General features: G+C 35.4%; 9 protein-coding genes across 9 annotated transcripts; 5 read left to right on the plus strand and 4 right to left on the minus strand.

Moving 5' to 3' along the window:
• Positions 1–314: 314 nt before the first annotated feature.
• Positions 315–1,841, minus strand: WICANDRAFT_70447 (MFS transporter; the record flags this gene model as incomplete). The annotated part of the gene is made up of 1 exon (XM_019184206.1): positions 315–1,841. One exon carries the CDS (start codon positions 1,839–1,841, stop codon positions 315–317), a length of 1,527 nt encoding a protein of 508 aa, XP_019037741.1.
• A 941-nt stretch (positions 1,842–2,782) lies between these two features.
• WICANDRAFT_96594 (uncharacterized protein) lies at positions 2,783–3,937 on the plus strand. Its single transcript, XM_019186520.1, has one exon. It carries the CDS (start codon positions 2,804–2,806, stop codon positions 3,917–3,919), a length of 1,116 nt encoding a protein of 371 aa, XP_019037742.1. The 5' UTR covers positions 2,783–2,803; the 3' UTR covers positions 3,920–3,937.
• Positions 3,938–4,700: 763 nt separating this feature from the next.
• Positions 4,701–7,370, plus strand: WICANDRAFT_96596 (OPT family oligopeptide transporter). Its single transcript, XM_019186521.1, has one exon. It carries the CDS (start codon positions 4,927–4,929, stop codon positions 7,339–7,341), a length of 2,415 nt encoding a protein of 804 aa, XP_019037743.1. The 5' UTR covers positions 4,701–4,926; the 3' UTR covers positions 7,342–7,370.
• A 997-nt stretch (positions 7,371–8,367) lies between these two features.
• On the minus strand, positions 8,368–9,299 carry WICANDRAFT_96599 (uncharacterized protein). The gene has a single exon (XM_019186522.1). The coding sequence runs from the start codon at positions 9,285–9,287 to the stop codon at positions 8,493–8,495; it is 795 nt and encodes a 264-aa protein (XP_019037744.1). The 5' UTR covers positions 9,288–9,299; the 3' UTR covers positions 8,368–8,492.
• A 284-nt stretch (positions 9,300–9,583) lies between these two features.
• Positions 9,584–11,743, plus strand: WICANDRAFT_34622 (Zn(II)2Cys6 transcription factor; the record flags this gene model as incomplete). Its single annotated transcript, XM_019182208.1, has 1 exon — positions 9,584–11,743. The coding sequence occupies one exon, from the start codon at positions 9,584–9,586 to the stop codon at positions 11,741–11,743; it is 2,160 nt and encodes a 719-aa protein (XP_019037745.1).
• Positions 11,744–11,889: 146 nt separating this feature from the next.
• Positions 11,890–13,692, plus strand: SMN1 (Smn1p; the record flags this gene model as incomplete). The annotated part of the gene is made up of 2 exons (XM_019185906.1): positions 11,890–11,910; positions 11,953–13,692. The coding sequence occupies 2 exons, from the start codon at positions 11,890–11,892 to the stop codon at positions 13,690–13,692; spliced, it is 1,761 nt and encodes a 586-aa protein (XP_019037746.1).
• Positions 13,693–13,971: 279 nt separating this feature from the next.
• RPS4B (40S ribosomal protein eS4) lies at positions 13,972–14,757 on the minus strand (the record flags this gene model as incomplete). Its single annotated transcript, XM_019185907.1, has 1 exon — positions 13,972–14,757. The coding sequence occupies one exon, from the start codon at positions 14,755–14,757 to the stop codon at positions 13,972–13,974; it is 786 nt and encodes a 261-aa protein (XP_019037747.1).
• A 699-nt stretch (positions 14,758–15,456) lies between these two features.
• WICANDRAFT_64676 (uncharacterized protein) lies at positions 15,457–15,839 on the minus strand (the record flags this gene model as incomplete). Its single annotated transcript, XM_019183782.1, has 3 exons — positions 15,457–15,523; positions 15,582–15,674; positions 15,739–15,839. 3 exons carry the CDS (start codon positions 15,837–15,839, stop codon positions 15,457–15,459), a joined length of 261 nt encoding a protein of 86 aa, XP_019037748.1.
• Positions 15,840–16,263: 424 nt separating this feature from the next.
• Positions 16,264–17,646, plus strand: MNL1 (alpha-1,2-mannosidase MNL1; the record flags this gene model as incomplete). Its single annotated transcript, XM_019181034.1, has 1 exon — positions 16,264–17,646. A coding segment is annotated over one exon (1,383 nt), but the record flags the coding sequence as incomplete, so codon positions are not given.
• Positions 17,647–19,031: the final 1,385 nt, after the last annotated feature.

A 19,031-nucleotide genomic window follows, 5' to 3' on the forward strand; every position in this document is an offset into this window, starting at 1 on the left:
AGATCAAAACTTGACCAAATTGGTGTCGCGGAAGTTTTCGATTGTCTTACTCAAAACGGGCTTCAAGCGAAAAAGATAACAAACACAACGAATTATCACGACGAGGTACATATTTACTTTTACGTACAAGCTTTCAGCTTCCAAACCCCTTGGAAATCAAGAATAAATCATAAAAGTCAGCATTGAAGCCTATCTGTTGCAATCTTTTGTGCTCAAGATCTCGGAGATTGCTTGATATGGATCGTCCATGATAAGATAAGACGTTATGTGGAGGACTACAGTCATACAGCTTTTCATTCTATAATCAACGTCTATTAAAGTACCTTTGAAGATGTCTTTGCTCTGATACGGGAGCCATACTTGTAGAATAAATAAGGAATAGGTAACATTCCTAATGCAATAAACCCAATCAAACTGGACCCCCAATGCACACCCAAGTTATTAAATAACTGTTTTGAAAACAAGGGGAAACTAGCTGCAAATACCGATCTCAAAAAAGTATTTGCTGCAATAACTGAAGCTGAATATCTCGTATGGGCATCCACTAAGTAATTCAGACTTCCCTGGAAAATTGTAATGAATCCAGTACCGATTAACCAAATACCTATACAGGGAACAATCCAATGAATATCACTTGAAGATGTCCATCCAAATATGAAGATACCAGCTGGCATCATCCATGCTGTAAATATCATTAAAGAGAAGCTCTCTTCTGGTAGTGCAACACCATTGTTAGCTTCAAGTAATCTGGCATACCTTTTCGTTGCCAGCATTTGAAATGAACAACCAACTAAGACACCACCAAATAATGAAATATTAGGTAGAGTGGCCACTGTACCATACCATCCTCTTGAAATTGTGAAAGCCTCTGGCATAGTGGTAATGATTAAATAAAATATACCATAGACGTAACTGGCAAACAATGCAATAACGAAAACAATTGGTGTCACCAGCATTCTAAAAGGTCTTATAAAATGTACTTTAACTAACTCGTCCCATGTTAAGGTCCACTCATCATGCTTAGCATGAATTGACCAATTATTTGTGTTGATTCTCATCTGTTTGGCCATTTTGGCTAATAATAAAGGTTCATAAGTTTCTTCTGATATGAATTGACTCAACATGAATAAAGTACAACTTAACAACCCAGAAAAATATTGAGGAATTCTCCACGCACTATCTTTATCTTCACTATGCATTAACAATGAACTTATAGTTGGTCCAAAAGCTGGTCCAGTTGCAACAAAACACGCATATAATGCAAAGAAAGTTCCCCTTTGAGCAGGTTCCCAAATATCAGCTAAAACACCACCAGCAGAAACAATTGGTGCACCAGCGAAAAAACCTGCAAAGAACCGACAAATCATCATACCTGCTACATCATAAGTACTAGCAGCTGCAAAGGTGAAAATTGCTGAAATTAAGAAAGGAATTAAAACCCCTAGTTTCCTTCCATAAACTTCTGACAATGGTGCAAATACCATAGGTCCAAAAGCTATCCCGATAATATATAACGTTGTAGTCAACAATGCAACTTCCCTCTGAATACCAAATTCACCTTTAACAAGATCTGGGAATATGGATGTAGCCATGGTGGTTGAATTTAACTGAGCAGCAAATGTTATTAGACCATATATCACTGTATGTTTTAATTTTTTGTTATAGCTCCAATTTTTTGGTCTTAGCTTACTAGACTTGTCAAAATTTAAAACACCACAATCATCTAGCTGAAAATTTTCATTGAAGTTAACTAATCCATCGTTTGTAGACGCTTCTGATTCTTGTTCAGTTGCACTTAATGTCGTAGCCGTTGATTCTTCAGGTTTAGTAGTATTCGACATCTTTTGGATTGGATCTTTACCTTGTAGTGAGTAAAAATATTATCAATGCAAATAAAATTATACTGAATTAAATATCATCTCAGTCAGCTATAGATACATCTTAAAAGTAAAGAAATCCAACCATCAGATCGGCTTCTGAATTTTTGATTAAAAGTACTTTCCTCATACAAAGTAAAAATTTGCGGCCAGTTTCTATTTTCGGCGCTAAAGCCGGCCTTTGAGTTTCGCGACATTTGCGCTTCTTTACGCATCGCCGAAAAGGGAAATTTCAGATTGTACAAGTTTCCGCAACTTTTTTTTTGAATCTTATCAACAAAATCGGTCTTGATCAACTGTTGAAACAATCACAGAAACTGGTCTGAAAACTATCAAGATGGCGTTCGAAAAGATAGAAGGTGGTGTAGAACAGGGGGTCTTGTTTCTCGACTGTATTTAAGAGGGCAAGATCCTCTCATCTTTGACTCAACAGATGCAAACCAAACAATACAGTAACAATGACTGATATGAAAAAGACTATAGATACAAACACTGTCACAAGCATTTCTGGTGGTGAATTTGATGATGTGGATGTTGGATTAACCACCGTGATGTCTCCATCTGGGAAGCAAATTGTTATAAAAGCAAATGATGTTGATATGGCTATGGAGTTTGTCAAAGATCATGAGCACTTAGAGATGGACCCAGAATATGAAAAGAAAGTTTTGAGAAAAATTGATTGGTGGATCATTCCATTGATTTCAGCATTAATGTCATGTCAATTAATGGACAAAACCACAAATTCTTATGCCTCAATCATGGGATTAAGAACAGATTTGAATATGACAAGTTATCAATATTCTTGGGTTGGTAGTATTTTTTATTTCGGTTATTTGGTTTTTGAATATCCTGCAAATGTTGCTTTACAGAAATTACCATTATCAAAAACTGTTTCATCTGCTGTTATGATCTGGGGTGTCATATTAATGTGTCATGCTGCTTGTCATAGTGCAGGTCCCTTCTTGGTTTGTCGTTTCTTCTTGGGTGTCTTTGAAGGTGTTATGAATCCTGCTTATATCTTACTTACCTCACAATGGTGGAAAAAAAATGAACAATTTATGAGATCATGTATTTGGTTTGGTTTCCAAGGATTTGGTACATTAGTTGGTGCTGGTATAGCACATGGTTTGTACACTTATAGGGTTGGTGAGCATGCATTTGCCTCTTGGAGACTATTGTACATCATCACTGGAATTATCACTATCTTTTTAGGTGCTTTATCTTATATTCATATTCCGGATATTCCAATTAAAGCTTGGTTCTTAAATGACCTTGATAAAAAATATGTCGTTGAAAGAATTAGAGGTAATCAAATTGGATTTGGTAGTAAGCATTATAAAAAATATCAAGTTGTTGAGGCTTTTTTAGATCCAATCACTTACCTTTTCTTTGTTTATGGTATTAGTTATTCAATTGCCAATGCTTCATTCACAAATTTTGGTTCCATTTTACTAAATAATGATTTTGGATTCTCTACAGGTGATTCATTATTGATGAACATGCCTGGTGGTGGTATTGATATTGTGATTCCTCCGGTGGTTGCTTATCTGAACTATAAGCTGATGAAAAACAGAAGACTCTATAGTTGTGCTATAGTCAACGCAATTGTTGTCGTTGGTATGTGCTTATTCAATTTTACTGAGCATAAAGGCTCAAGATTGACTGGTTATTATAGTTTTTATGTTGCAACGGCTGTCATTTCAGGAATGATTTCAAATATTTCTTCAAATGTTGCAGGACATACAAAGAAAACTACAGTGAATACGGTGTTTTTGATTGGTTATTGTGTTGGTAATATCGTTGGGCCTCAGACTTTCAAAGGCAGTGAAGCACCTCACTATCCAACTGCAAAAGCAATTTTGCTAGCTGCTTTTGTTACTGGAACATTATGTATTATCGCGATGATTTGTATCTATACATTTAGAAATCATCAACGTGATAAAAAGCGTGCTGAATTGGGAGATAAATATGTCATTCCTGAGAATCTTGAATTCTCTGACTTGACAGATAAAGAGAATCCAGAATTTAGATATTCCTTATGATCATTTATAATACTTCTGGACTAGTTGAGCTGGACTTGCTGGTGTTTTTTCAATTGATTTATAGGTACTAAAGACGGTTTTCATAGGAGTGTATTTTGAATTTATATATAAGATTTCTATATAATAAGGTCAATGTTTGGACTTCAGCCTCTTGACTTGCGAAGAGAGACGTAGTTGCAGCAATAGAGATGATACTGAGCTCACCAGCCAACAACCTGGTCAATATTAGCATAGTAATATCATAGAGTCGAGGTAATCGCATTAAAAGAGCACATGGCTTTGTGTTGTACACATTTATAGTTATTATGGCGGTCGTGGTTCTTGACTAAAAGGTTGAGAGCCACACACAGTTGTGCTAATAGCTGGTATTTCTTTCCTTGTAGATCCGTTAATTCAAAGTATTTTATTCGAAGAAAATAAATAATAACGTGCAGACTGATCAAAGAGGTGTTGATCTCAGCTACCGATAAAGATATACACATCAGCATGGTACTACACTTAAAGATATCTACTTACACACAGCTATCACTTCATAAGGCTAAAGGCCAAAGGCATATGTACGATACATATCAGGAGACAGGCACAAATTGCGAATATACAGACAGAATTTCTAATGATTGCATCATCACCAACTGGTAAATATGTTCACAATAAAGTCGTCACAACTAACCAAGACTGGACCCTTTTCCACCATGATGGGCATCACGAGCTCAGGACTCGTTTGAGAAACTCTACGTCTACCCCTACAAAGCTAATCAGCTCTCATCAAGAATGCCTTTTACTTTGAACAGATTTGTGTAGAACTGACTCCGAAGCCACAGTTTCAAAACTCGCCTGAAAAAAAAACAGTCTACGGTATACGGATTAATTACAAATCATAAGAAAGGGCTACCAGCGTGCTGTCTTAATAACAATGGTGGATGCTTAAGAATATAAAAGCAACAGCTAATCCATCATGATGTGGTTTGCCTCAAAAGATATTGCAATAGATTAATATCAATACCAATATGGGGATTTTGAATTTGGTGTCAAAGCTGAAGAGTAAGCCTTCTTTGGAAAGCATACGTCAAGATCAAATATCAAGCTCTAGCTCTGCTGTTGCCAAGGACACAGTAATCAATGAAACCAATAGTAATGATGGCCATTCAAGCAAATCCAGATTAGAATCAAAGAAAGTCAACATCGATGATGATGTTGATGTTTATGAAGTTGACACTTCTTCAGATTATGAGGCCCTACCAGAAGAACTACCAGCAGATATTGCAGAATTGCCAAAAATCGTTAGAGAAGCTGTTACATTTGAAGATGATCCATCAACTCCAATCGTCACTTTTAGATTCTTTTTATTGTCTATCATTTTCATTGCCCCTGGTGCTTTCTTAGATACTATGAACAGTTATAGAACAACATCTGCTGCTTACTCTGTGTTTTTCGTTCAAATTGCCTCTCATTATACAGGTAAATGGCTAGCTAGAGTCCTTCCAAGCAAAGAGGTTAATCTAGGGTTCGTGAAGTTCAATCTAAACCCAGGTCCATGGTCCATTAAAGAAAATGTTTTAGTCACTTTAGCCGCTGCTTCAGGTGCTACAGGTAACCAAGGTACAACCTCTATTGCATTATCAGAGTTGTTTTATAACGATGTTACCCATCCAGCTGTGGCTATTTTCTTTATGTGGTGTATCAACTTGACAGGTTATGCCTACGCTGCTATTGCCAGAAATTTCTTACTTTATGATCCACAATTTGTCTGGCCTCAAGCTTTAATGCAAACTAATTTATTCAATTCAATGAAAAAAGCTGATTCAAATTCTAAAATTGGTTCAAAACAAGTTAGAGTTTTCTTCTTAGCTATTTTAGGTATGACTGTTTGGGAATTTTTCCCTGAATATATTTTCCCAATGACTAGTTCTTTAGCATTCTTATGTTGGGTCGCTCCAAGAAATCCTGTTGCTAATTTCATAGGTTCAGGTATGGGTGGAATGGGGTTCTTGAATATTTCACTAGATTGGTCAAATATCACTTCAAGTGTTATGTTATCACCTTATTGGACGATTTGTGTTCAGTTTATTGCTTTTGCATTCTGTTGTTGGATCTTGATCCCAGCTGCAAAATGGGGTAATCTATCAGAATTTAAAGCAGGATTAATGTCTAATAAATTATTCACATCAAGTGGTGAAAGTTATCCAACTTTAAAACTTATGATTCAAGAAGGTAAAAAGATTTATTTCAATGAAACAGCTTATGAGCATTATGGTCCTTTACATATGGGAGCTCAAAAATCTTGGACGATATTTTTTGACTATGCAGCTTATATCTCAGCTATTTCTTGGATTGCATTATTTGGTCGTGAAGATATTTTGAAAGCATGGAAAAAATTCAGAGAAAGATATTCACAAAAAAAGAACGATGATAAACAATATGTATCAATTAGTGAAACTTATACAGATAGATTGAACAAAATGCAATCTGCCTACAAAGATGTTCCATTATGGTGGTATGTTGTTTTATTCCTTATTACATTTGTTGTTTTGATTACAATTTTTGCAACAGGTAACATGTTTATTCCATGGTGGACTTATATTGTTGCATTGGCTTTTGGTGCAGTCATTGTTACTCCATTAGGTTATTTGTATGCTATCTCAAATTTCCAATTACCTATTGGTACTTTCAATGAATTATTATATGGTGTTATGATACAAGCTACAAGTGGTGGTCGTCATCCTGCAGGGGCAAGTTCATATGGTGCTATTGCAGGGGATGCTTGGTACAGAGCTCAATATATGTTACAAGATCAAAAAATTGGCCACTATATGCATCTTCCACCAAGAACTATTTTCTTCTCACAGATCTTCGGTCAAATGATTGGTGTTCCAGTGAATTATGGTGCTATGAGATGGATTTTGAATACAAAAAGAGAATACTTGGATGGTACTAAAGTCGATCCTTTACATCAATGGACTGGTCAAAGTTTACAATCTTATAATACCATGGCTGTCCAATATGTTTTGGTGGGTCCAGCTAGATTATTTTCCACATCATACACTAAGCCTATTCCATTTGGTTTCTTGTTTGGTGCTTTAGCTCCTGTTGTTATTTATGGCTTACACAAATTATTTCCAAGAGCAAGATTTAACTTATGGAACGTTACAGTTTTCAGTGCAACAGCAGCAAAATTTTACGGTAATTTATCAACAGGTTATCTATCACAATTCATAGTTGGTACTGTGTCAATGTTTTACTTTTTCAGATACAAACACAGATTTTGGAAAAGATACAACTATATTTTAGCTGCAGCCTTTGATACTGGTTATAATCTAGCTGTGTTACTGATTTTCATCTTCTTTAGTGCTGGTAAAATTGTTACTATGCCTAATTGGTGGGGAAATAATGCCGATTCTGTTGAGAGATGCTTTGCTTTGTGATTAATGATTGATGAAACGAGATATAATTTAATTTAATGAATAATTTTGATAGCTTTACACTGAATTGTAGATTTTCTTACATTACTGATACAGTCAGACAAATATCTTACCCCTTCGAATGAAGTACCAAGATTTAAGTATTGAAATTTGGCACCAACTTAAATGCTTATAATAGGTTTTACGCTTTCTGCCATTCTCTTCGTGCAAAGGCTGAACCATACAACAACAAAGCGGTTTCAGGACTATTGTCTTCCACGGAAAAAAAGTCAAGGATAGGTTTGTGACTTGTGAATATTGGGATTCTTTTAAAAGAATTTTGTCATTTATTAAGTTGGACTAAAATTCTGCGTATGTTGTGGATCTCTGACCTAAAAGTTCTGCTATGTCGAGCGCCTTGGAAATTACTAGTACTACTAATGTTTTGACCTTTTATCAATTCAAGCCAATATATTTGAATAATATTAATGAGAGTAATTCGTGATCAGCAGCCAAATTGAAGACAGCGACTGTTTACATTTCAGATTAGCATATTCAAATAATTATTATATATAATAGCAGCTTTATATTATTTGATATTTGGTATATTATTATATTCATGCGAATATTAAAATATTTAGTTTGGACGCTGTGTCAATATGTACAGCTAGCTTATAATTAGCTGTGCGTGATATATTATAATTTGAATATAAATAATACAATTAATTTAATAATTATTTATATTAATATTGTATATTTAATTATATTTATTTTATATTATTAATTATTATTATATATTAATTATGATCTGATCATCATAATATTATTGCAGAGCGCCTAATTAATTAGTTTATATATAAAATAATATTAAATATATATAATTAATGTACTAAAATAATAGGTTTCTCAGTTGGCTGATCGAGAAGGATATTATAAGGAAGCCTGAATTCCAACATAGCGAGAAGCCTACAATCCAAGCGGTTCGTGCGTAATTGCATTCCTCATCCAAATATTATTAGTTCATCAAATACATCAACTAAAAAAAAAAAATAATTGTCGATATAGCTATATAAAGTTTAAATATTGAATAATACTATATACCGGTCTGCAATATTTAAATTAACAATACATGGATGAATATTGTCTAATATAATAGATAATTTATCTTTAATTAATTAGTCGTACTTATCTTTTGGTTCTCTCTTGCGGGGTCTTAAACCATCCTCTTTGAATTTATCTTCAGGTATGATACGTGTTCTTAGTCCTGAATAAAACCAGTCAATCATAGTGATTGCATCATAAACTGGTAATCCTGTAGCTTTTTGAATTGCCTTTGAAGTTGGTGGCATTTGGGTACACTCTAAAACAAAAGCTCCAAATGAATCATCTTCTGATACCGCAGTCTCAGCCAGCTCAACCAGCTCTTTCTCCAATTCTTCATGAACATATGGGGTACCTTCAATACATAAATTTCTCAAATGCCCTCCATCTTTACAGCCAAACACTTTGACTCTTTTTCTCATTTCTGGAGTGACTCCAATTCCTTCAAAATGAGCTTCACCTAAAGTCTCACCATCAAAAGTTAAAATAGCAACTTTCTTCTTTGGGCTCAAGATTGATAAAACAAGTGGAACTTGAAGTAAACTGCTTGTAGCGATTGGAATATTAATTTTTTCAGCAAGACGGTGTTGTACTTGAGCTAGAAATCCACAAGACGTTATGATTCCAATTGCACCTCTTTTCTCCAAACTGTTACAGGCATCCACAAAAGCTTGAAGGAATTCCTCTGAGAACTTTCCAGAGGCCACAACGTTTGGCACAGTGGCATTTGGAACTGTTTGATGAATCACTGGGAAATGATAGGAAAGCTCATTTAAAGGGTCTCCTGGTGGACGATGAATATCTTCTGTATAATCTATTCCAAGGGCACCCAAAGGTGGCAATTGATCTCTTGGTGGATAAGTGGACATGGCTGAAGATTGAATCGTTGAGATCAAAACAAGCTAAAAAAGATAGTATTTCAGGCAGTATCAGCTTGTACTTATATACTTGATCCCCCACTATTTCCGCTTATCTCCATTTCGCGGATTTGTACCGATCGAGAATTTTGAACGAAAGCGAAAAGATAAGCGTGAAGTTACGCCAAAGTTACTGTTTCCATACACAACTCCATATCTCGACCAATGCTCGTGGATACAAGTTAAAACTTCCGAATGCTGCTGTTTTGTTGGAATGGTTTCTAGTTCGGGATCACAAAGAGACAATAATGAGCTTTGGTAGATTGAATTTTAGGGTTCAAAGACCTAAAGCTGATGATGGAGCTGGAACCAGCACTGTGGTACAAGCTGATAAAGAGGAAGCACCTTTAGCTAAAAGACAAAGAAAGACTGGAGGAAAACACCAGATGGCAGCTTGCTGTGCTTGTAAAAGGAAGAGGAAGAAATGTGATGGTAAATACCCAGTATGTTCTGGCTGTTTGCATTCTGGTTTAGAATGCACCATCTTTGACTTGACTACGAGTCGAACTATTCCTAGAAACTATATTCAACAGCTTGAAGAAAAAATTGCACTTTTAGACAAGGAACTCGATGTGTTTAGAGATATCACCAAATGTCAAACTGATAGTAATAATACTCCCACCAAAGAGGCTCCACAAGCGGAGAGAAAACAGAATTTAGAGTCTGACATTGGTTTCATAACACTTGGTGCTGCTGCTGAGTCTCATTTTATTGGACAGAGTAGTGCATTTTCTATAGCTAGAGCAATTACGGACTCAATAAACTATTATAACAAAGGTGATGCCCCAGACCATAAGAAAACTGCTCATAATCCGAGAGAGATGGTGCATCATAGTTTCACAAGCCCATCAATACATCAAGCACATGACTACCTGAATTTTTATGAGTCATCAGTACAGTGTCAGTATCCATTCCTTGATTGGTATCTTGTTTCACAATGGTTTTATGATGTCCAAGTTCATAATTCACAGGACCCCAAAAAATTATTCTTCATTTACATGATCTTTGCAATAGGCTCACAAATTCAATCAGCTTCTTCCAAAACAGAATATGGTACATCCAATATCTTAACTAGAAGTTATTACAATAAGGCATTTGAACATATCAATGATTTATTGAAGAATCCAACATTGGAAACTGTTCAAGTTTATCTTTTGCTTTCAGTTTTTTCACAGAATATGCCCGATGGAACATCAATATGGCAGACAACAGGTTTAGCAATTAGAACGGCAGTAACATTGGGTCTCCACAGAAAACCTTATAAATCAACAAGTGTGGATAATGTCGAGCTTGATAACAATCCCCATTTGAGTATCAGATCAAGGGTGTTCTGGAGTGCTTATAGTCTTGAAAGAATTAATGCTCTTGTGCTAGGTAGACCTTTTGGTATATCTGATATTGATATTGATGTTCCCATTCCATCCAATGACCCTGATATTCCAGTTGCTTGTCATGTCTTCAAGTTAAGAAGAATTCAATCCAGTATTTGTACGTTTGTTTATAAGCCTGTTCCATTGATGGATTCTCCTGATGAAATTGATTCAACAAGAGTCTCTATTGTTTTAGAGTTAAATGATTGGATGAACACATTCCCAGCCAAAGAATACCCTGTATCAAGATTTGAGACTTACAACTGGTGTTCAATCTCATACCATAATTCAATGCTTCTATTACTAAGACCTGTTGTCCTCGAAGTCTCAAAAAGCAAAACGGATACTTCACCAAGACTTATAGAATGGTTCAAGGCATTTACTCATTCAGCTTCTGCCATTTGCATGAACTACAAAGACTTACACGCAAAAGGAAAGCTCAATGCAACATGGCTCTCAATGCATTGTCTGTTCGTTTCTGGAATTTCCTTCCTATACTGCTTGTGGATTGACAATCAGATTAAAGTTCTTGAATGGAAAGGCCAAAGAGTTATCTATGATACTATCTCTTCTTGCTCAAGTATTCTCTATGTTCTTGCTGAAAGATGGCACTCTGCTGCTGTATTTAGAGATACATTTGAGCAGCTATCAAGTGCTGTTTTGCTTAAGTTAGAAGAACCTATTGATAGAAGATCATTTGCTGGTGTTTCAGAAAGCCCTTATAATATATCAGCATCTTCAAAATCGACTAAAGGCGCATTAGACTACCACACAATTGGGATTGATCAGTACTTGAGCTATGAAAGTCAATCATGGAAAACTGATAGTGATAAAGAAGGTAGCGTTAGCTGTGTTTCTTCAGAACATGAACACGAAGAGATTGCTGTTGGAAATGTGCCCCAAAAGTTGCAGCCAGAAGCCACAATGTCGTTCCTTAATAACTTTGACCTTTCATTATGGGAATTCTTGGATACGACTGGAGATAAGTTTTTAAGAGATATCTATCAAGATATGGAGAGTAATTTGGGCAAGATCTGAATAAACATTATCTTTAGAATTACTTTTTTGGGAAGGTGTTTGTAGCCCTCGTAACCAGATTTATTTCATAGATATTTCCTGAAATTACCACATCAACGAAAGAAAAAGAATCAACTGTTACCACTAGACTTATCAGAAGCAACAATATGCATTTAAGCTGGATCTTAGCACTCACCCCTTTTGCGTTCTGCTTTCAAGAAGTGCTCCAGCAACCTTATATAAGTCCTCCAAAAAATTCATATTTTAGGGAGCTAGTTTGGGGTGATTTGAACTTCATTCACACAACAGATACTCATGGATGGTACGCTGGCCATTTAAACCAAAGGGCCTATAGTGCTGATTGGGGAGACTTCATATCTTTCACGGAAAACTTACACGAGCTAGCAAAGAAGAGACATGCTGATATCTTGCTAGTTGATACAGGAGATAAACATGATGGCAATGGGTTGAGTGATGCGACGAATCCAAATGGTGACTTATCTACACCTATTTTCAATGAACAAAATTATGATTTAGTTACACTTGGGAACCATGAGCTTTATCAAGAAGACTACTCAACTCAAGAATTTCAAATCACGGTGAAAAATTTTGGTGAGAAATACGTCAGTTCGAATGTTGAGTATAAATTAGGTAATGAAGAATGGGTACCATTTGGAAACAAATTCAGATATTTTGAGACCACCAACAACAAGTATAAGGTTCTTGCATTATCATTCCTTTTCAATTTCCCAAGATATAATTCCAAAACACGAGTCTTCCCTATTAAAGAGGCTATTCAGCAAGACTGGTTCAAAAACTTGACTTCCAGATATTCAGAAGATGATATTGACGTGCTAGTCGTTTTTGGTCATATACCTGTGACAGGTTTTGAAGAGGAGGAAATTATTCATTTGCATGTTGCCTTGAGAAGGTTGTATCCAAACTTGGTTATTCAATATTTTGGAGGTCACTCTCATATCAGAGATTATGCTGTTTATGATCATAAAGCAACTGGTTTGCAAAGTGGCCGATACTGTGAGACTGCTGGTTGGGCTTCGCTCAATTTCACAGGTGAATACAAGCTAAAACCTAAATTTTCCAGAAGATATATCGATTTCAATAGAGAAAGTTTTATTCATCACTCTAATTCTGACAAAGATAACTTTGATACTGAAAAGGGTTTATCAATTTCAAAGAAGATAAGAAAGACAAGGCTGGATTTGAATCTTACAGTTAGTCATGGATACGTACCTAGAAACTACCTTATGAATGAACACCCATATGGCCATCCATCAAACCTTTATACCTTATTAAACAGCACCATTTTACCTTTATTAGAGAGCTCAATTGATAGACAAACAGAAAAGTACAATAGAATCATATTGATAAACTCTGGTAGTATTAGATATGACTTATACAAGGGTAATTTCACAACTGATACAGAGTTTACCATCTCTCCGTTTCAAAATGATTGGAATTACATAAAACTACCAAAAGCTTTAGCATTAAGATTGAAACATTATTTGAATCAACAAGAGTTTTTCATTAAATCTGGTACTGATTTGGCTGGTCCTGAGAAAAGAGGTGTACTGAATAAAATGGCCAGAGAAAAACAATTCAAATCCTTAACAACGAGTGATCGTTTGTCATGTTCATTTGTGAAGGATCCAAATTTTAGAAAAGGTCAAACAACTAGTGATGATCACGGTTGTGATGGGGATGACGTTTTCCATAATTCAGTACTTTACTATCCATCCCCCAATGTTGTTCAAACTTATCAAGAGTTTAATAAAGAAAGTGATGAAGTTGATGTTGTTTTTTATAGCTTCATCAAACCTTACATCATCTCTGCAATCAATGCCCTTAATAATCACAATGGAAAGAATTTCACTAATGATGATGTTGAATACTATGGGGGTGAAAGTACTGGATCATTGCTACGCACATACATTAAAGAAAACTGGTCATGACTACACTTGTTTAACTTGTTTACTAAAATAATTTCATTTTTATTCTCTTCATGTAAGAAGAAAGTGATTCTAAAAGAACCAAATAACAATACACAATATAGTTTCCTAACCTCATCCGACAAAAACAAAAACTATATGATCATTAATAAGGATGATGCAAAAAACATAAAACATATCCTTAAATCCCCCAATTTTTTTTTCAATAATATATACCTTGATGATAAAATTTCATTTTTATAATAACTTTTTTTCTTAATAACTTCAACTTGATTTAACAATTTATAAACCAGTTTGAGCTCTTCTTCTGTCACGTTCTTCAGAGATGGACAATTTGATACCTTTACCTTTTGGTAATGAAATGTATGGTTTACCTGGTTCACCAATGACAAAGACATTTTGTAAACGAGTAACGAAAGTGTTATCCAAACTATCTTTAATATGAACTAAATCGAAACCACCTTCATGACGTTCTCTGTGGGTGATAACACCAACACGACCCAAGTTACGACCACCAGTAACGTAAACTAATTTACCAGTATCGAATTTGATGAAGTCTGAGATTTTACCTGAAGCTAAATCAATTTTAACAGTATCGTTAACTTTGATTAATGGATCTGGGTAACGGATGGTTCTACCATCATGGGTAACAACATATGGGACACCTCTTTTACCTAATTGAACTCTTTTAACTTTACCTAATTTGTATTGAGCTTCTTCATCAGTGATTCTGTGGACAGCAAATCTACCTTTGACATCATAAACTAATCTGAAGTTTTCGTTGGTGGCTTCTAATGAGATAACATCCATAAAACCAGATGGGAAAGTGGCATCAGTTCTGACTTTACCATCAACTTTGACATGACGTTGCATTAAGATAGCTTTAACTTCACGACCGTTCAAAGCATATTTAAGACGGTTTCTTAAAAAGACAACCAATGGTAATGATTCTCTTAATTTGTGTGGACCAGCAGATGGACGTGGAGCATAAGTACCACTTAATTTGTCCAACATCCAGTGGGATGGGGCTGCTAAACGTTTAAGATGCTTCTTTGGACCTCTAGCCATTTTGGATTGATGATCTGGTATAGAACTAGTTTGTTGATAGTAACGTTATCCAGTATGGTTTTATTGCACTTGAAAAAGAGTTGAGCTTTTTTTTTCACCAAAGGTTGAACAGTAGCTGTTGAGCGAACCAGAAAGAATTCGCGGTGAGCGGTGGACCCTAACCGGTGAGTTGGCTGGGAGGTGGATTTCCTAATGAGGCGAGTTCCCGTCTTTGGACATTGTACATCCGCACACCACTTAGAGAAGCAGTCAACATCCGAACATAAAGAAGTATATGATCACATGGCATGGTAAAAAAGCCCTAGGGCATAGGTTTAGTACATACGTAGAAATCAGTAGATTTTGCTACAATTGATGATATTACAACAAAATAAAAAACAACCATAATATAAAAAAACTAAGCCAGAGAACACTTAAATGGGTAGCGAACCTTTTGGGAGAAATGTCATCCTCCTGCTAATCTTAGTTGTATCTTTAACAAAGTTGCGTTTATCAGGGACTCTTCCATATAACTGTGATCACTTGCCCCAACCTGGTATACTATTCAACTAAACCAATTAACATTATCAAACCTTTAACATATACAATAAAAACCTCAAAACCAATAAAAAAAGTAGAAGAAAAAATTCCAACGTAGTATCCAATGAGTATAATAAATAGATAGATAAAACTAGTAGCAGCGCTAAAAGAGAGTGAATCTTATTCCTCCTCATCTGATGAAACAGCAGCCTCTAATCTCAATCCTGATAGTTTCTTCACTGGGTTTCTAAAGTTGATGAATAGTTAGATTTCTGGTCGCCATGTGCTGATAAAGTTCAACCTACTTGTAAAGATGCTTCAATTTGTGATCCATTAGTTTCTTTGAAGTTGGTGACAAGTTTTCTTTTTTATCTGAAGGTGATACGTATTTCAATTTCCTTTTTAATCAATGTTAGCTCACAGTTCAGACTTCACAATCATCTTGTTTACTTGATAACTTACTGTTGAACAGCTAGCTCATGAACTCTAGCTTTTGTGACATTTTCTTTACTATCCAATATTGGATGTAACGGTTGAACAGATGAATTGTTATTTTGTGACATATTGATCGAATGAGTGGTTTCTTTCTGAAGGTATCTCTATAAACTAAAGAGTAATGATTTAAAAGTTGTAAACTCCTATAGCAACTTGATGTTTTGATCTAGAGTTCAACTTTCCAAAAGACACGATGTGTACAACATTCCTGCTCGTAATTATTTCCGTTTTGGTACAAAAGTAAACAAAACCCTCGGATGAGGCTTATATCACATGATCAGTCTCGGTTTATTGTTGAAAAAGATGAAAATTGACACAATTCAACAAACAATTACAACGATCAGACCATTGTGTTTGGCAATAAAGTTACATTTCAATCCTGATGAAGATACAGCATAGCATACTGATATGAATATATTGTCTTATGTAATATGTTCTTGTGGATTATGGGCTTCAATTCTAGCTGAAAATCATTATAATCTGGTCAACAGTTCATACACTTCAAAACATTTGTCATATTTGAAAAACGAGACTCGTTCATTATTTGATCATGGTTGGAACTCATATATGCAATTTGGTTATCCAGCTGATGAAGTGAGGCCAATCACGTGCAAGCCTTACTCCAGAGATGGTGATATTTTCAATATACACAGGAATGATGTATTGGGGAACTACTCAGTTACATTATTAGATACCATAACAACATTTGCAATTATGGGAGATATTGATAAATTCAAAATGTACATTGAAGAAATCAAAAAGATAGATTTCAATTTAGACTCAACTGTTCAAGTTTTTGAAACTGCTATTAGGGCTTTAGGCTCATTGTTATCAGCTCATTTGTATGCAATGGATAAATTCAAGCTACCCAAATATGATGGGTTCTTATTAAGGAAGGCCTTTGATCTCGGTGAAAGGTTATTACCGTCTTATTTACATGAAAGTGGAATACCATTGGCTAGAGTCAATTTAAGATATGGATCTGACCTACCAAATAAGTTAATTAAAGAAACATGCTCCGCTGGAGCAGGAAGTCCTATAGTGGAGATGTCATTATTATCGATTTTGACAAATGATACAAGGTTTGAAACTTACTCAAGAAATGCATTTTTGAAATTATGGGATTCAAGAAGTAAATTAGATTTATTGCCAATGACTATTGATCCATTGAAAGGAAATTGGCTAGATGCAATAACAGGAATCGGTGCCTCAATTGATTCATTCTACGAATATGCTTTGAAAGGTGCCATCTTATTCAATGATGATGAATTACTGAATGTTTGGGAGAAATCTTATCGTGCACTTTCTACACACTCTAAAGTGGAATGGTTTTTCGGAAATGTCCATGTTGATACTGGTTTATTAGTGAGTCCATGGATTGATGCTTTAAGTGCATTTTTCCCAGGGTTACTCGTCTTATCAGGTAATATTGAGGATGCAAAGAGGGCACATTTACCCTTTTTGAAACTTTGGAATCAATATCAAGGTATTCCAGAACGTTGGGATTTTCTACCAACAGGCCCTTCTCCTAGACTTTTTGGGTCTGGTGATTCTGATCCAATATCACTTGAATGGTATCCATTGAGACCTGAATTTATTGAATCAACATATTATTTATACAGGGCAACGAAAGATCCTTTTTATTTGAGAATTGGAGAACAAATATTGGATGATTATAAACGTGAGTTTAAAGTGGAATGTGGGTTTGCTGGATTTAGAGATGTTAGAACAAGAGAGTTGCAAGATAGAATGGAGTCATTTGTGCTGAGTGAAACTTTCATGTACCTGTACTTGTTGTTTGATGAAGCGAATGAAATTAATTCTGATGCTAAAGTCATCTTTTCTACTGAAGGTCACCCATTATGGGTCCCTAAAGGTGATCTTAATAGATATCAAAATATAAAGATGTCAACACTACTCAAGTACACAAAACAACAGAATAGCTCTAATTTTTCAATGGACCAAGGAAATATGTTTACGAAACTCTACGAAGCTGTTAAAGGATGGTCTGGTGACAAGTTTTGTAACATTTCCAACATCAAACAACAATTTCCATCACTGGGCTTCTCAATTCCTTTTGATTTGAACGCCAATAATAGATGTGCTGATGTTTGTGAAGTTCCCAAATTACGGGAATCTTTATTTTCTAGTTTTATGGAACGTCCAGATGTTTTTTTAATAGATTCCAAATTTTATGATCAGTGGAAGCACAAGTTTAGCACTTTTGAGTTGGAGTCAAGTTTTTATAATCTATTTGTTAATCCAAATGCTTATTGTCAAAGAGAGTCTACATCTCAAACAATGGAATTCTTGATCGGTGATAGAAATGAGATTCCTAAAGTCCATCTTGAAGAGATTGAGAGCGAACAAGGTATTGTGAATGTTTTTGCTGATTCCTTTGTGGGGCTTCGAATGAAGATTGAGTTATTGACCATTGGTTCCGTTGATACTTTTAACAAATGGATTGATGCTGATTTTTTGAAAAGCTACCAAGCTGATGTTATATATGATGCTGAAGGTACATGCAAACCAGAGGATGAGATTTATGCCAATAGTGTTTTGAGAGTTCGAGTGATTAATGGTGTGTTGCTACATGAAGGTTCAGTGGTTTATTTCTCAAGGGAAAGCCTGAAGCAGTCGACGATTGAATCGTTAGGTGTCACTGGGAACGGATACATCAAGATCGAGAACACAGTGGTCACCAACATGAAGATTCTTGACTGATCAAATGTGTAATGAAGAAACGTTTAACGATAATACTAATTTGGTGTGTAGCCGAGGGCCGACGCTTATGCAGTTTTTGTTTTTGTGTCTTCTGGCCCTACCGACGATGTTTTTTTTGTTGATCGACAAAAGTGTTTGAGCTCCAGATTCAACTTCAAGGAACTGATGAGGTCTTGCGCCATCACACACACTCATCCTCATATTTGCTACACATTTACTCCTGGTTGTTCTCCAAGGGTACAATTCATCATTTCCTAAGCTATAGTCAAGAACCTGTATGAGGTTGTCACTCATTCATTAGAAAGAACTCAATCAACAAACCTTCCTTTACACTCATTTGAACCCATTATCATTGAGCAATCCAACAGGTATTATCCAAAACACCAAAATCAAAGATGCTTCTTGATTACTACCTAGTTCCCCTAGTTGAGATTTCAATATCGATTGTCATACCACTGATTTTAACACTCAAGACACTTCAGTTAACAACCAATGTCAACATTAAAGATAACTATTCAAGGCATATATTAACATAC

The sequence above is a fragment of the Wickerhamomyces anomalus genome (assembly GCF_001661255.1).
Source record: "Wickerhamomyces anomalus NRRL Y-366-8 unplaced genomic scaffold WICANscaffold_5, whole genome shotgun sequence".
Classification (NCBI taxonomy): domain Eukaryota; kingdom Fungi; phylum Ascomycota; class Saccharomycetes; order Phaffomycetales; family Wickerhamomycetaceae; genus Hansenula; species Hansenula anomala.